General features: G+C 46.2%; 1 protein-coding gene across 2 annotated transcripts in view; it reads right to left on the bottom strand.

Moving 5' to 3' along the window:
* ADPGK (ADP dependent glucokinase) overlaps positions 1-15,854 on the bottom strand; it is a 42,346-nt gene extending 26,492 nt beyond the window's left edge. For both annotated transcript variants that reach the window (XM_081085105.1, XM_081085106.1), the window contains exons 1-2: positions 15,583-15,854; positions 1,030-1,255 (exon numbers count right to left, since the gene is read on the bottom strand). In XM_081085105.1, coding sequence (XP_080941231.1) covers positions 1,030-1,255; positions 15,583-15,809 — 453 coding nt within the window. In that variant the 5' untranslated portion in view covers positions 15,810-15,854. The remainder of the gene's footprint in view (positions 1-1,029; positions 1,256-15,582) is intronic.
* Positions 15,855-17,877: the final 2,023 nt, after the last annotated feature.

Raw genomic sequence — 17,877 nt, 5'->3', positions numbered from 1 at the left:
ACAAACAGGTGTGCTGGGCCCAGGGCAAGAGCCATGGTTGGTCAGGTCTCCTGCCCCAGCATTGCTTCTTACTCCGAATGAGCCTCTTGGAAGTTGTCTGGACCTTGCAGGCCCCAGAGCTTTGTTTATGATCACCAGATGGGCTTGGGGTTCCCCTAATTCTATCTGACAGGTTCTACCCTGTGCACTTGTGATTCTCAAAACAACGTTCTCAGAACAATAGCATCAATATAACCAGGAAACTTGCCAGGAGGGTAAATTCTTGGGTCCCATCCTACATACACTGAATCAGAAGCTGGGCCCCAAGAATCTGTGTTTTCAATACCACATCCAAGTGATTCTGATGCACATGTTCAACTCTGAGAATCACCAGTCTAATCCTGAGGTTCTCTACCTGGGGTGATTTTACTTCCTTCCTCTTCCCCACCCTGGAAACACTTTCAACTGTCACAGTTTGGGAAAAGAGGAAGTGCTACTGTCATCTAATGAGCGGAGGCCAGAGATGCTGCTAAACATCTTACAATGTGCAGGAAAGCCCCCAAGACAAAGAACTGTCCAGCCGCACATGTCTGTAGTGCTGAGGCGGAGAAACATTGCTTGGGACCAGCGGAGCAGAGGTGAGGCCAGGCAAAGGCTGGAGCTAGTTCCCTGTGGGTTTGGCCTTGTCTTCTGCTCAGGAAGGACTAGGCCATGTTAGGGTTACCGCACGTTATCAGCCACAAGCAAGATCCAAACCAGTTAGCAGATATCTTTCCTACCTTAAACATGGGTAACATGGATGAACCAGAACCAAAATTTTAGTAAATATTCTCCATAAACGCTGGTTGAATTGATCTGACCAGAAGCAGCAGAGTTAAGGGAAGGTCAGAGAAACAGTTTTATAAAAGAAAACATTGCAGAACTGGATTCCCAACAGTCATCCCCTTGGGCAAACTGGAGGAAGAAGTTGCTTGGTTGCTTCTAGGAACCATACAGAAAAGGTATCTTTTCACATCTTATCTTAACTTACTGCTAGTGAACAAAACAGACCTGGGCTCCTGGGAACTTCGATGCAACTTGGGCCACATCATGGAAAGTTTCCTTATCGCTGAAGAAGCGCTCTGCAGCTGCTCCCTTCCCCATGAAGTGAGTGAAGGTTTCTTTCAGATCATTCTTTGAGTGCAGGATGGAGTGATCTTTCCCATCCCCAGGATTCAGGCCAAGTGCCTGCAAAAGCTTCACCCCTGAGAGCACCACATCCACACATGCATTGACTCTGGAAGGAAGGACATAGACCATGAGAGAAATGAGCAGAAGCCCCACTCCCCCCTTCCATTCTCTAAGAATCAATGGAAAAAAATATCCTCTGGTGAGGATTTTAACCAGTTAACTGCCATGATTATTTGAATTTAATTAAAAAAGGTCCGCTGCTTGCGGATTATAGATGAGTATGGTGTACAAATGGTTAAAAAAAGAAGAAAGTTCTGGCTTGTATGTCAGTGTTTCTTTGCTAAAAGTCATACCCTAAAAGGGCTGAATAATTTGGGTAGCTGGTTGAGGTCTATCCACACCCCCTCCCTGCAATTCACTATTCCTGGCTCTGACAAGTGCAGATGTCATTCCTAGCAGTGGGGCTAGATGACCACATAGGCAGCTCCCAACCTCTGAGAAGAGTGAGGCTCAGAGCAGGCCAACCAAAACAGCTCCTGGTGATGAAGGTGGCTGGGCTTCCAGGTTAATTCTGGGCAGCTTTGAAACCAGAAGGTAAACTCATCAATAAAGGAAACTGGATGGATTTAATTTTAGTGTGAAATATATACCTATGTTTCCTTTCTAGCTGCTTTAAAAAATATCTTGAGCTGGAAATTAATACACCAAATCATTAATGATTGCAAACTCTAAGAGGAATGAGATTGTGGTAAGGAGAGAAATTTTATTTTTTATTAGATACATTTCTAATGTTTATAAGCACACATTACTTTTATAACTTAACTAGAGGCCCGGTGCACAAAAATTTGTGCACTCGGGGGGGTCCTTCAGCCCAGCCTGTGCCCTCTCACAGTCTGGGACCCCTTGGTGGATGTCCACCTGCTGGCTTAACTGGAAGTCAGACATCCCTCTGGCACCCCGGGAGCCCTCAGGGGATGTCCACTTGCCAGCGGGGAGCAGGCCTAAGCTGCAGTTGGACATCCTTAGCGCTCCTGAGGAGGTAGGAGAGGCTCCCACCATCACCTCTGTACTGGCAACTGTCAGCCTGGCTTGTGGCTGAGCAGAGCTCCCCCTGTGGGAGCACAGTGACCACCAGGGGGCAACTCCTGCATTGAGCGTCTGCCCCCTGGTGGTCAGTGTGTGTCATAGTGACCAGTCATTCTGCTGTTAGGGTCAATTTACATATTACCCTTTTATTATATAGGATAGAGGCCTGGTGCATGGGTGGGGGCCGGCTGGTTTGCCCTGAAGGGTGTCCCGGATCAGGGTGGGGGTCCCGCTGGGGTGCCTGGCCAGCCTGGGTGAGTGGCTGATGGCTGTTTGCAGGCTGGCCACAGCCCCTTCAGGGTGGGGGTTTCCCCTGGGGTGCCTGGCCAGCCTGGGTGAGGGGCTGATGACTGTTTTCAGGCTGGCCAAGGCCTCCAGTGGGGACCCTCACCCCATGAGGCTGGGGCCAGCCTGAGTGAGTGGCTGATGGCTGTTTGCAGGCTGGCCAACACCCCCAGCAGGGACCCTCACTTCATGAGGGTGTGGCCATCCTGGGTGAGGGGCTGATGGCTGTTTGCAGGCTGGCCACAGCCCCCAGCCACCCAAGCTCCCAGTGGAGGCTGGCTGGAAGCAGGTATCTTGGATTTATTTATCTTCTATAATTGAAACTTTGTTGACTTTGAGCCGAGGCCACAGCCGGCCAGGGCAGGTGGGAAGCTTGGCTTCCTCCATCGCCGGGGCAACCAAGCCTCCTGCTTGCTCCAGCTCTGTGGCTGCTGGCCGCCATCTTGGTTGGGTTAATTTGCATATAGTTGTTCTGTTTGGCTTGTGGGCATGGCTTATGAGTGTAGTGGAGGTACAGTCAATTTGCATGTTTCTCTTTTATTAGATAAGACAAGTAATATTTTTTTGGTTTGTTTGTTTTGTTAATCCTCACCTGAGGATATTTTTTTCCCATTGATTTTCAGAGAGAGTAGAAGAGAGGAAGGGAGAGAGAGAGAGAGAGAGAGAGAGAGAGAGAGAGAGAGAGAGAAACATTGATGTGAGAGACACACATTGATTGGCTGCCTCCCGCATCCACTATGACTGGTGCTGGGAATTGAACCTGTAACCCAGGTATGTGCCTTTCCTTGACTCGTGAACCTGTGACCCTTGGATGCATGGGCCAACAGTCTAACCACTGAGCAACACAGGCCAGGGCAACAAATAACACTTTTTAAAGGTTTGTATGTAGGCTAGATATTATTTACAACACTCAAGGCTTACAAGGTTGAGAAAGAGACACATCCCTCCTCATGACAGTAACTGATTGCATCCTATGGTAAGAATTCTTTTATTAGTTCTTTCTCTATGGAGCCTATATTTAACACTAGATTGCCCAAGGAAGTCATTTTGACTGCTTTTTAACTTCAATTAGAAAAACAATTATGTATATAAGGACACAATGTCTTAGAATTTTGTGAATTTTTGTACAACATGTAAATGCATTTATTAATAATTGTAGTTACCTCCCCCTCCTTCATTTCCGGAATATATATATGTGTTATACCTATATTGCCCAAAAGCAGTCATTTTGACTGCTTGGGGAAATTATGACTCTTATTATTGAATTGAGTAAATTTCTTATATGACCAGTTCGGCTCTGTATTGAAATAACAGTTTTCATTTTTTTTCAATTACCATCACATGATAACATACAAGTACATGATAAATTGTCAATACTTGATAAGTTGCAGTTGCTCAATAAGCTAAACTAGTACTTGTTATTCGAATCTTTATGCAGTGATACTTGTTCTAATAAGTTGTTTATTTTCTTTTGTGACCTAAATTCATGAAAGAAATGTTGAATAGAAGTGAGTTATTGGAAAAGCTAAGGAACATAAGTGAAGAGTGCTCCGATATTATTCTTTCACAATGCAGTCATTTTGACTGCTTTTGGGCAATATAGGTATATACTAAATTTCAGTCTTTCTAGTGTTAAGAAAGAATTTTGTCTACAAAAATTTAAACATTTAAATACTCAAATATTCTTATTCTTTTAAAATCAAGGGCACATAATTACTCTGGTCAACTGGAAAGGCTCTAAGCACTAGCATGTCTTTTAGAGCATAAAACACATTGACATGCATGTGGCAGGTGCTGAAAAACATGTTTAAAACAAATTTATTTCACAGCCTTATGTGATCATAAACCAAATACACCTTGTAACGTGTCCTAATTCCACCTCAGACAGTGTCCTGTATTCCTACAAATGCAACATTAGATGTTCCTAGGGTAGAATCTTTGTAGGAATACAGGGATCCTTGCCTTTAGTAGGTTTCACACAGTGAGAGTTTGGGTAGCCAGGGATACTATTTCCACCAAACAGTTCTATCTGGAAAGTGTATTCAAATGGACTTGGGTTCTGAGTCTGGACAGCAAAAATTCAGATACTGAGAGATACCCAGATACTGGAAATACTAGTAATGACTTCAATAAACACACCACCTCCATATCTAGTTCTGCTGAGACCTTAAACAAAGTGTGATTCTTCAAAGATGATGATAATGGAGGAAATTGAGTTTGCAAAAGTTACAAAATAATAAATCTGAAAGAATAACGTTCAACATATTTTGCAACACAAGACAAAACACAACAGGGCTAATTTTGAGTTTAAAAAACGTAAGTACCAAAGTAACATTTAAAAAATATATACATATCTTTATTGATTTCAGAGAGGAAGGGAGAGGGAGCGAGAGAGAGAGAAACATCAATGATGAGAGAGAATCATTGATTGGCTGCCTCCGGCACACCTCCTACTGGGGATCGAGCCCGCAACCTGGGCATGTGCCCTTGGCCAGAATTGAACCTGGGACCCTTCAGTCCACAGGCCGAGGCTCTATCCACTGAGCCAAACCGGCTAGGGCTAAAGTAACATTTTTCAACCCCCTACCCAATCATGTCATGAATACTAGGGGGAAAACAATCTTATAGAGGAAAACTTTGTATTTGGTCACTTATAAAAATAAAAAGATCACTGGCATCTACTATGTGCCAAACTCAGTATTTTTACATGTGCTTTCTAGACATATGTCATTAAAGTTTAACCAGAGCAGGAATCTTTCCCTGCACTTACCTCATGCAACAGCATGCCAAAATGTAAGCAAGCACACTGTACAGGTGAAGGTGCTTCATTATCAGGAAATAGAGGGAGGGAGGGAAGGGACAAAAGAATCAGAAGACAAAATTGTGCTTACGTGACAGGCAGAATTTCACACTTTAGTAAAAAATATATAAAAGATTGCAATGCGTTTGGAGAAAACATAGACACAGAAGAAATAACTGGAAAATAAAAGCAAGACAACAGATGCTGAATGCCCAAACAAGAGGCTGAAGGGGCAAGCAGAGGGAGCTGGAAGCCTGGGCTTCCTTGCCTATTATTAGAGATGGGTTGGGGGCAGGGAAGAGGACAGAGTTCTCCATTCTAGACTGTAAGTTCCTTAAAGGCACAGCAATGGTTCTTATTGTTACAGTAGGCAGCTAGAAAGATATAAGCTGGGAGAGGTTGGGAGAGGCAGCTGGGACTTGGAGGAAGTACGTGTGAGACATGACAAACTGAAAAGAGACAATGGAGATGGCAGGCCCCTATGTGAGCAGGAAAGATTCAGAGCCCTCCAGGATGTGGTCTAACCAGTGGCATAACACCTAGATGAAGGGGCCTTGTAGCTTAAAGATACAGTTTTGTGTGTGTGTGTGTGTGTGTGTGTGTGTGTGTGTGTGTGTGTGTGTGTGTGTTGAGAAACAAAGGAGGGGGAGACTTACTGAGGGGTACTCCAGTCTAGGGATATAAATATCCCAAACCCAACCAAGCAGGGCACTTGCTTTGGATTCAGCCGGCTGAGTTGCGCACTCAGGTCCTATCTGAGTGTATTTTTTTCCCTATAAATAAATCCTGTGTGCTTTTGCTGCCATTTGTTGTCTCTTGTTTGAATTCATTCCTACAAGCAAGACAAGAACTGGGGAAGCAGAGTACTATCTCTGGCCAGAGACCCCCTTGACCACTGATGACACTGTCATTTCCCTTCTGTTTCATCATCTGTAAAATGTTTCCTAGGGTTCTTTTTAGCTGTAACACCACACCTGAGATGTTATAAGAGCTAATCATAATCACTACAAAGTTCAGAACTGTAGAAATCCAAAAGGGAAGAGGCAATCGTCCCAGAGCTGACCCTTGGATGGTGCTCTGGAGAAAGAAGGCAGGCATTTTCAGGTAGATAACACCAATTTGCAAAACGTCCTAAGACAGGAGGGTAGTCATCACTACTTTCCACTGAGAAAGAGGAGTCCTGTAACATTCCAAAGGCAAAGAATGGAGGAGCCAGTTTCAAACCCAGATTTATCTGACACTGGAGTCCAGGCAGGAAGCACCCATAGGCAAAGATGTGAAGAAGGCATTAACTTTGTGTTTGGACACCATAAGAATGCTGATCTAGTCAGAATGGAGTGTTTGAATAGGGGAGAAGAGCAAGATAGGTTTCAAAGGTGAGGGTGAAGCTAGGTATGGGGGAACATAAAGGGATTATTCCCAAGAATGAGGGGTTCATCGTTTACCCAATGAGTCTTAGGTACCAGGGTCCGATTTGAAGTGGGGAGGTGGGACACATTCTAGAAAAATGTGGTGGTGGACTTGGCACTGACCATTTTCTTAAAACTCCTTTATCTTTTATTTCTCTGGTTCTGATCCACCAACCCCTGACATGACAGTGCCTCCTCAAATGCCATCCTTGCCATTTACCTTCCTTTCTTGTTCTCTTCTTGGGTGATGCTATCCACACTCTGGCTTCAACCTAAGTTCTGGCATCTCCAAAATCTGCAACCAACCCTACTCCTCAATATGCTCCTACCTCCAGCCTCTTGTAGTCAGCAGCTGTGGCTCTTTTTACCTGCAATTCCACACCATGTAAATTTCCCCTCCTTTGAAATCAAACTGGTTACTTTGCACCAAGAACTGGTTCCTTTTTCTTTTTTTTTTTTTGTTTTTTTTTTTTGTTTTTTTAATTAAATCTTTATTGTTCAGATTATTACATTTGTTCCTCTTTCCCCCCCCCCAACTCCCCTCCTCCCAGTTCCCGCCCCACCCTCCGCCCTCACTCCCCACCCACTGTCCTCATCCATAGGTGCACGATTTTTGTCCAGTCTCTTCCCGCATCTCCCACACCCCTTTCCCCCCCAAGAATAGTCAGTCCATTCCCTTTCTATGTCCCTGATTCTATTATAATCAACAGTTCATTCTGTTCATCGGATTATTTATTCACTTGATTCTTAGATTCACTTGTTGATAGATGCATATTTGTTGTTCATAATTTGTATCTTTACCTTTTTCTTCTTCTTCCTCTTCTTAAAGGATACCTTTCAGCATTTCATATAATCCTGGTTTGGTGGTGATGAACTCCTTTAGCTTTTCCTTATCTGTGAAGCTCTTTATCTGACCTTCCATTCTGAATGATAGCTTTGCTGGATAAAGTAATCTTGGTTGTAGGTTCTTGGTATTCATCACTTTGAATATTTCTTGCCACTCCCTTCTGGCCTGCAAAGTTTCTGTTGAGAAATCAGCTGACAGTCGTATGGGTATTCCCTTGTAGGTAACTGAGTTTCTTTCTCTTGCTGTTTTTAAGATTCTCTCTTTATCTTTTGCTCTTGGCATTTTAATTATGATGTGTCTTGGTGTGGTCCTCTTTGGATTCCTTTTGTTTGGGGTTCTCCGCGCTTCTTGGACCTGTAAGTCCATTTCTTTCACCAGGTGAGGGAAGTTTTCTGTCATTATTTCTTCAAATAGGTTTTCAATATTTTGCTCTCTCTCATCTTCTGGCACCCCTATAATTCTGATGTTGGTACGCTTGAAGCTGTCCCAGAGGCTCCTTACACTATCCTCGCATTTTTGGATTCTTTTTTCATTTTGCTTTTCCAGTTGGGTGTTTTTTGCTTCCTCGCATTTCAAATCATTGACTTGATTCTTGCGCTCCTCTGTTCTACTGTCGGGAGTCTGTATAATATTCTTTATTTCAGTCAGTGTATGCTTAATTTCTAGTTGGTTCCCCAATATAAGATCGAGGGTCTCATTAGTTTTCTTGTAGATCTCATTAAGTTTATCGGCGGCTTCTAAACAGTTCTTGAGAGACCTTAAAAGTGTGGTTCTGAACTCTATATCTTCCATTGACAATTTTGTCCTGTTTCTTTGTCTCCGCATTTTGTTATGCTTCCTTGATGCACCCCCTAGTGGTCTTTGTTCGTGGTCTTATAGTTAAATTTTGATTGTTGTAGCTAATTCCAGGGAGGGTTTGACCTCCAGGCCAAGTGGCTATGAGAATCAGCTGTGTCAGCAGTGAGAGAACTGTCCTCTAGGGAGGTGCTAATCTGGCGTTTGCCTGAGGCTATCCGGCAAATGCCTCTGTGCAGGGCTTGGGCGGGGCGGGTCACACAGGATCAACAGGGTGGGCCAGAGAGAGCAGTTATGGCGGCTCTCAGTCCTGTCCCCAGTGGCTCTGCCTCTCTGAGTCCCAGCAATGGCTGCAAAGCTCGGAGAGAAAGCTGCACTCGCTCTGACCGAAGCCAGGCAGACCCGCTTCTCCCGTTTGAGTCTGGGTCCCTAAAGACTCGCCCGGATCTGGAGCTCAGAGTCTGCGACTCCCTCCCGATTGAAAACGCCAACCGCGCCCTCCGCCGCCAGCCCGCTCCGCGCACTCCGCACCTCAGAATTTGACTTCAGCACTGCGCCTCCTCTGAGTGTCCGTATGCGTTTCTCTTTCCTCCTAGTTGTAGGACTTCCACTCAGCCAGCGTTCCAGTGGTTCTGGGTGATGTCCCTCCGTCTTTTAGTTTCACTTTTGAAGTAGTTGTTCAAAGCAGCAAACTCTGGCGTTAACCTATGCCGCCATCTTGGTTCTCTCTGGTTCCTTTTTCTTAATCTCTTAGTAGCAACACTGTGGCATGAAATGGAGGGGCCAGAAATGGGTTTGAGTTGGGCCTCTGGCATTTGCTAATTGTGGTCTTGGGCAAATCAATGTTTCGAAGCTTCAGTCTACTCATCTGTGAAAACTGGATGACAATATCTGTATCTACCTATAGAAGATTGCTGTAAGATCCTAAATACTAAAAATCTGTCATTTTTGATAGTCTTTCTTTAGCACTTTCAACCTATCAAATCTCATGTGTTTGGCACCATTGGAAAGCAAGAAAAGGCTATTTTCTCCCTTCACGCAGACCTTACATTGGCCTCTTCACTAGCGTCAGTGTCTCAGTACGTTCCTCCTTATGAATCACATTAAACTGTGTGTGTGTGTGTGTGTGTGTGTGTGTGTGTGTGTGTATTCTCCTAGTAAGTCAAACTATCACACACACCTCAAACAGGATTCTGGTACAAGTACTGCACCTTCTCCTGCACAACCCCATCTTCAGGATAAAAATCTCTTGGAGTAATGAGAAATATTACCAATAGAGGCCTGTCACCCACAAAAATGATGGGAAACAGTCAAACAGGTTAGAACCACTGCTCAAAACCCATCTTTCACATTCCCACCTGTTATTCTCAGCAAAGAATTTTGCATCATTTACCTGATTATAAAAAACCCATCACCTACCTTGATATTAAAGGCCCTTCTTGGTGAGAACTAAGATGGTGGAATAGGTGAATACTGGTACTCACTGCCTCCTACAATCACATCAAAATTAAAACTAAAATACAGAACAACCATCATTCAAAACCACCTGAAATCTGGCTGAATGGAAGTCCTACAACTAGAGAAGTAAAGAAGAAAGTACATTGAGACTGGTGGGAGGGGTGGAGGCAAGGAACGGGCTGGTCTGACGCCCACATACAGCGTCTTTTTAATCAGGAGGGATAACCTGGCTGCAGAGGTTGCCCATGAGGAACAAGGGGCTCCAGCCCCAAACCAGATCCCTACCCCAGGGTTCCAGAGCTTGGAAGAGAAGTCCCGTAACTTCGGGTTCTAAAAACCAGCAGGGATTGTGGCTGAGTGAGGCTGTGGAAGTCCCAGCAGTTCCTCCTAAAGGGCTGGCACATGGACTTACTCAGACTCATCCTTCTGGGCTCCAGTGCAGGGAGGTGGGACACATTCTAGAAAGGAACCTGGGACATTTGGGGAAGAACTGGATTATGTGGCATCAAGGCAAGAATTCGGGGGCAGTTTTCTTCCAGACAGGAGTGCTCACAGGTTAGGTTCCTGTGCTTAGACTTCCCCCATTGCAGAGCTGACTGGCAGCCATATCTGAGTTTCCAACAGCGTGGCTCACACTGTTTGCTCTGCCCTGGTGACTCCCTGAGACCACACCAATCCAATTTGCAGCCTCACCCAAGTTATTTACAGTGGCTTTTCCATAAGAATGGCCTGTCCTGGCTCAGGTTTCAGACTTACCTAAACTCTCTTAAACAAGCAGCAGCTGATATCAGCATGCCCCATACCTATCAATAAGAGGCCCAAGACCAGGCATTAGCCTGCTTTGCTTCACAGCTTGGCCTCCTCTGAGTACCTCCAAACCCAATACAAGTATCAGCCATCTGCAGATGGCTCTTTAGCTCCTGATGGGTGGCCCCGAGCAGTGGCTGACTTTGTTTCTCCTGGCAGGCCCTAGAGCCAATGCACCTGGTGGTCAGCTTCAGACCATACCAGATTACAACTCTACACATCCACAAGTGACACATTCAAGGGGCAGACTAAGTGAGCACTAAAAATCCACTGAAGCAAGTCCTGCTCCATAGGGGTGTCTCTTGCACAGCAGCTTTTCCACTACAGTTGCAGCTGGTCCTCACAGCCAATTGGCCTAAAGGTCAATTCCTCACAGTTATGCCAACAACAATCAAAGCTCAACTACAAGATGATGCACAGAGACCACACAGGGATGTACCTAGAGTGCCTGCTCAGGTGACTGGGGTGGCTGAGCCACTGGGTCCTATAGGATACCTACTATATCAGGCCACTCTACCAATTCCAGGAGACACAGCAGCTCTACCTAATACACAGAAACAAACACAGGGAAGCAGCCAAAATGTGGAGACAAAGAAACATGTCACAAATAAAGAACTAAATGAAATAGAAGCAAGAAAACTACTAGGTAGAGTTCAAAACAATGGTTATAAGGTTGCTCAAGGATCTTACTGAGAGCTTCAAGGGACTTAGTGAGATTTTCAAGGATCTTAGTGAAAATTTCAAAAACATGAAAAAGGACCAGTTGGAAAGTAAACATACACTAACTGAAATTAAGAATAATTTACAGGGATTCAACAGTAGAATAGAGGATGCTGAGGATAAAATCAACGAGTTAGAATATAAGGAATCAAAAAACACCCAATCAGCAGAGTAAAAAGAAAGAAGAATTCAAAAATATGAAGATAATGTAAGGAGCCTCTGGGACAACTTCAAGCATACCAACATTTGCATTGTGGGGGTGCCAGAAGGAGAAGACAGAAAGCAAGATATTGAAGATCTATTTGAAGAATTAATGACAGAAAACTTCTCCTACCTGGTGAAAGAAATCTATACTAATAAAAGGGTAATATGCTAATTAGGGCAGACATCTTCCGGACACCCATCCAGACAAAGCCACAGTGGCTGCAAGGACCCACGGCTCAGGCAGTCTTGGCCTTAGGCAGGCATGAGCCCTGGCAGCTGTGAGGCCTGGGGCTCATGGTAGCCATGGGCTCACAGCAGCAATGGGCTCACAGCAGCCGTGAGCCCCAGTGGCTGTGAGGCTTGGGGCTCAGGCCTCACTACCGCCATGGCCAGCAATGGCAGCAGCAATGAGGTGATGGGGTGAGTGCCTTCCCCTGATCAGCCTGGTCGCCTGCCACAGAGGGAGGCTAGACTACGGCTTAGGCCCGCTCCTCATGGAGAGCAGGCCTAAGCAGTCAGTAGGATATCACCTGAGGGCTCCTGGACTGTGAGAGGGGGCAGGCTGGGCTGAGGCCCCCCTACCTCCGTGCACAAATTTTCGTGCACCGGACCTCTAGCAGACTTATAAGTCCAGAGAGTCCCAAATAAGAGGAACCCAAAGAGGCCCATACCAAGACACATCAGAATTAAAATGTCAATTGTTAAAGACAAAGAGAGAATCTTAAAAGCAGCAAGAGAAAAGCATTTAGTTACCTGCAAGAGAGCACCCATACAACTGTCAATTGATTTCTCAACAGAAACTTTGCAGGCCAGAGGGAGTGGCAAGAAATAGTCAAAGTGATGAATAGCAAGGACCTACAAATAAGATTACTCTACCCAGCAAAGCTATCATTTAGAATTGAAGGTCAGGTAAAGAGCTTCACAAACAAGAAAAAGCTAAAGGAGTTCATCACCACCAAACCAGTATTACATGAAATGTTGAAGGGTATTCTTTAAGAAGAGGAAGAACAAAAAAAAGATAAAAAATATGAACAATAAAATGGCAATAAATATATATCTATCAACAATTGAATCTAAAAATCAAAATAAATGAACAAGGAATTTAAATAACAAAATAAATTGATGAATAAAATAGAACCAGAGGCATGGAAACATATAAGAGAATGAGGAATCTAGGGGGAATAGAGGTGGAGAGGAAGAGATTAACCAAAGATTTTATGTGCATAACATATGGACACAGACAACAGGGTGGTGAAGGCCTGGGGTGGGGTGGGAACCAGGTGGAGGAGGGCAATGTGGGGGAAAATGGGGGACATCTGTAATACTCTCAACAATAAAGATTTTAAAAATAAATAAATACAAAAAGGCCCTTCTTGGCATCATTTCTTTTCTTTTTTTAAAAATATATTTTATTGGTTTTTTACAGAGAGGAAGGGAGAGGGATAGAGAACTAGAAACATCAATGAGAGAGAAACATCGATCAGCTGCCTCCTGCACACTCCCCACTGGGGACGTGCCCACAACCAAGGTACATGCCCTTGACCGGAATCGAACCTGGGACCCTTGAGTCCGCAGGCCGATGCTCTATCCACTGAGCCAAACCAGTTAGGGCTTGGCATCATTTCTTGACATTTCTTTACCATAAGGTCCTTGCCCTAATATTTTTTTTTTTTTTATCATTTTTTGTTTTCTTCTTCCTCTTCTTAAAGAATACCTTTCAACTTGCTGTTCCCAAACTATGCACTTCTTCACATTTGGTTCTCTCTGCCGAGGTGAATTTATTCCTCCACTTTCATGTGGAGAAATCCCACTTCTTCTCCAGGGCTATCCCATGCAAGTCAGTACGATGGCCACAAGGTATGTCATGATGCATAGCCTGTAGTTTACTTTTTTCACAAGATATTGATAAATGAAGCTCTTTTTAAATTTATTTTAACTGCTACATAATATTTCATTGTATGGCTTTGTTTATGTATTTTTCTGTTTCCAACCAACAGATATTGAATTTTTGCTTCTATAAACAATGCTTTAACTAAGAAAAAAACAACGGTGTTCCATTCCACATGTTCTTTTTTACAAAGTGACGCTGACACTCTTCCCATCAACATTTGTTCTATGTCCCCTCCCCTTAAAACCAGTTGCAGCTGACAACCATAATCAACCTTTAAGATGATCCCTATCCCAGCCATCATACGACCGAAACTGCACAACCCCAAGTGAGAACCGCCTGGCTGAGCCCAGTTAAATCTCAGAATCCTAAGAGATAATAAAATAAAATGACATGACCATGTTTTAAGCTACTAAGTTTTGGGGTGATTTGTGACATACCAATAGCAAATGGAACATCCCTTCTCAGATGGAGCTTTTCTTCTTGAAACCTCATCCTAGGAAGAATGAGTAATCCTTTGGGACACAAGCTACCTTGTTTTTACTACTAGTTCAGCAGCGCACTTCTCATAATTGTTATGGACAGCATTGTCACGCCTCCGCGCTCCCACCCCCTCCCCGGCCCCCAATTCATATGTTGAAGCCCTAACCACAAATGTGACTGTATTTGCAGACAGATACTATTTAAAGAAGCAATTAAGGTTAAATGAGGCCATAATCCAATAGGCCTAGTGTCCATAAGAGGAGGAGACATCAGGAAAGCCCATGCACAGAGGAAAGGCCATGCCAGTGCACAGCAGAAAGGTGGCCATCTGCACAACAGGTGGAGCAACTTTGCAAGCACCCTGACCTTGGCCCATCAGCCTCTAGACCTGTGAGAAAATACGTTTCTGTTTTTAAAGCACCCGTTTGTGGTATTCTGTTACAGTAGCCCAAGCTAATAGAATAATGAATATGTATTTCCAACAAATGAGATAAGGACCTTGCCTCATCCATCTCTGTATCCTCAGAACCTAGTGTGGACCTGATACACATGTAGTTGATGAATAAATGTGCATAAAGCCAGAGAGGCCAATGAAGCTGAAAAGGAAGTGGGTAAAGGGCCCAACTTTGAAGACATAAAAGTTGATACATCTAAATAAACAATGGATGTGTGATATAAAAAATACTAGCTAACGTTTGAATGTTCTTTAAAGTAGGCACCATGCTAGGTTACATGGATTATTTGTCAGGATAACTTTGCTCTCTACCTTAGCCTTCCTGGCCCCAACAGTCACAGAAACTAATAGTATAAGGCTGTTTTTCTATGGTGCTTTTGAGGTGATATCAAGATAACTGAAGTTGAACTGAGACAGGAACTTAAATTTATGTAAAGGAAATAATTACATTCCCGGAGAGGAATACAAAGAACGGAGGCACTGTGCTTTGGGAGAATCCTAAATATGCAATATCACTAGGTTGGTAAGAAATGAGATTCAGAGAAGGGCATGGGAGGCTGCGGAGAGAGTCCATAGTGGAGACTGAAAAATGGCAGCTGAATGTGAACATCAACAAGTCACCAGCGAGCTTTCAGAGGAGTTTCTGTGGAGTGCTGGTCTCCACACTGCAGCGTGAAGGAAGGGGAAGCAAGGGATGAAGAAACAAAGTCGTTAGTTACAAGTATGACTGCACTGCTTCCTTCAAGAAGTTCAGAAGCAAGAGGAAGAAGAGTGCTGTCACAGTGCGCAGGACGAGCGTGTGGACTGCGAAAGAGCAGTCGCTAGAGGAGCAGGAAGAGCTGGAAGGGGAATGAAGGAGGCTCGGGCAGAAAGGGGTCCGGCCGAGCGGGATTTCCAAGAGGCTATGAAGACGGAACTACGCACACACGGGAGAGGCGCAGGTCAGCCACGAGAAAAAGGCAGGCTGGCGAGTCCTGCAGCAATGGCCGAGGGGCTGGCTGGACACGTCCGACGCTTCTCGCCCGGAAGGCAGCGAGGACCAGCCCAGCGGCCTCCCGCGGGCCTCCGGGAACCCCTGTTTCGCGCGGGCTCCAACTTCCCAGCTCCCGAGCCGCCCGACCTCCGCCCAGGTGGCCCTCGGAGGCGAACGCCCGCACCTCCCGGAGAGGCCGCGATGCACGCCCCGCAGGCACTCACCCCACGGCCACGCGGCGCCAGCGCCGGGCCGGCCGCACGATGAGCGCGTCCCAGGCGGCCGCCAACCGGCCCTCCGGGGAGCCGGGCCCGGGGGACGTGGGCCCAGGCTGCAGCGAGCTCCACAGGGAGCGCAGCGCCGAGTGGGGCAGCTGCGGCTCCAACAGGAAGACGCAGCCCACTGCCAACGCCAGGAACCCCGCGTATGCAGAGCCGCGCCACAGCGCCATGGGGACCGGCCGTCCCCGCGTAGCCGCCTGTGCCTTCCCCGGCCGCGCCTCTTCCGGGCTCGGCGCGCCCAGGTCCACGCGAGCGACACGTCACGCCGCGCGCCGCTGGCCCCTGAGGGGCGGGGTGCGGGGGCCGCAGGGGCGAGGAGCCCTTCTCCTCCGATCAGATCCCGGCACTTGCCGGCCCTGAAGGACATTGGACAAAGGCGGCGTGCTGGTCGGGGCGCTGCACGCCTTCCCGGAACTCCAACCATTTCCAAAAGCAGAGGGGTGAGGATACCTTTGTTTTCCCAGTAAAACGAGAAGGAGGGATTATAAAAAGTGGGCAGACTTCCATCTGAGCCAGTCAGCGTCCCCATTTGAACTGTGCCTGTATTTCCGAGGGGCACAAATCACACCCCGCTTTTAGTCCGTTCCCTCTGCGCTTGTGTGCATATGTGATAGGCAGTTAGACATGAACAGAGCCAGGACGGTGGGCCAGGCACAGAAGGTCACAGGGTGGACAGCCCCAGGTGCCGAGCAAAGGACAGCTGTAGGGTGGGACCTCACCCCGGGGTGACCTTTCCTCCCCTAGCAGATGACTGGTCATGGGGTTTGGACCCCTGAGTCTTCCCTCCCTAGAGACAACATCTAGGCCTCAGTTGTACCCAGATAAGCAACAAAACCAGCCAGTCTGAACCAGCTGCATAGAGTAATGATCCCCTACACTAGTGTCGGCCAGTGAATCAGAGGAGACCGCAGCCCTGAAATGACTCACCTGGACAGTTGCTGAATATTCCATTAAGATCTTCCCCTGGACCTCCCCTAAAATCTCCACCCTTAAAACCCTTTAGGATGGAAGACCCAGTGCGCTCTTCCTCCTGGGAGCACGCCTGGTGCCTTTCCCTTTCCCTTTTCCCTCCTCTCCCTACCTCCCCCTGCCCCAGGCTGTTACCCTTCACTTCCAAAGTTCCAAGGGCCCTTCCTTTGCCTTTATAACTCGTTCCGTTTCTTCTAGAAATTAATTCTCCTACCGCTGTGATTTACCAAATGTTCTCTTACAGTTTGGGTCTTGGCTCTGAATTCTCTTCCAGTCAGAACCCAAGTACAGAGGTTGCTGAACCCAGCTTTTGTCTGACCCCAACGGTCCCACACCTGATGTGGTTGTTCCTGCCACCTACAACACATCCTCCACAGTTTACTAAGTTCCTCGTCTTGTCTTTCACACCCTGGGCTCAGGGCTCCCTGAGGACTCTGCTCAATGACAGCAGCTGACAGCAGCGCTGCAGGGAGCTCCTGGGGACCATCTGGCAGGGGCATTCTGCCCCTTTGGAAGGTGGCTGAGACCTTCAGCCACTAGGGGCCTATGCCAACACTGAGGAGAGCTTGCAGCAATCATCCTGGCTGAATGACCAGGTTAAAACCAAAAATAATCCTTTTGGGGGTGCTGTTCCCTTGAACAATCACAGAAAAATGTACAAAGCCACACATCTTGTGTACAACACAGGGAGGTTATGAACCTCAGTTAAGAAACCCTGGTTTCTCCTCTTCTCCCTTGTGATATGGCTTAACCCCTGCAGACCCTGTTGTCTTTGTTGTAACCCTTGTGTGTGAGCCTAGGTTGGGACACAGTGACGCTAGGCTAAGTGTCAGCTCAGTTACAGCAGCCACCATGCCAGGCCTCTTCTTGTTCCCTGGCCTGTTTCCATTTTTCCAGTCCTGCTGGCTCATGACTTGGCTCTGTGTTGGATTTTCCACTCTATGTCTGACCTTTGGACTTGGCAGTGAAACTTTATTTCCCTAACTTTGATCTTGAGCATTAGGCTTCATCCCCTTCCCACCCCCCAGCACCACTGTATCAGCACTTACCCATCCCACCCTATCATCCACCCTCTCCTGTCTCACCAACCTGACCACAGCCCACCTGACCTTAACATTCTTTTTTTTAAATATATTTTTTATTGATTAAGATATTACATATGTGTCCTTGTCCCCACCTTACCCTCTACCCCCCCCCCCTTCATGCCCTCCCCCCCCCTCCCTGTTGTCCGTGTCCATTGGTTAGGCCTATATGCTTGCATATAAGTCC

This window comes from Myotis nattereri, assembly GCF_964212035.1.
Source record: "Myotis nattereri genome assembly, chromosome: 1".
NCBI classification, from domain to species: Eukaryota; Metazoa; Chordata; class Mammalia; order Chiroptera; family Vespertilionidae; genus Myotis; species Myotis nattereri.
This window is presented reverse-complemented; position numbering and strand designations above follow the sequence as displayed.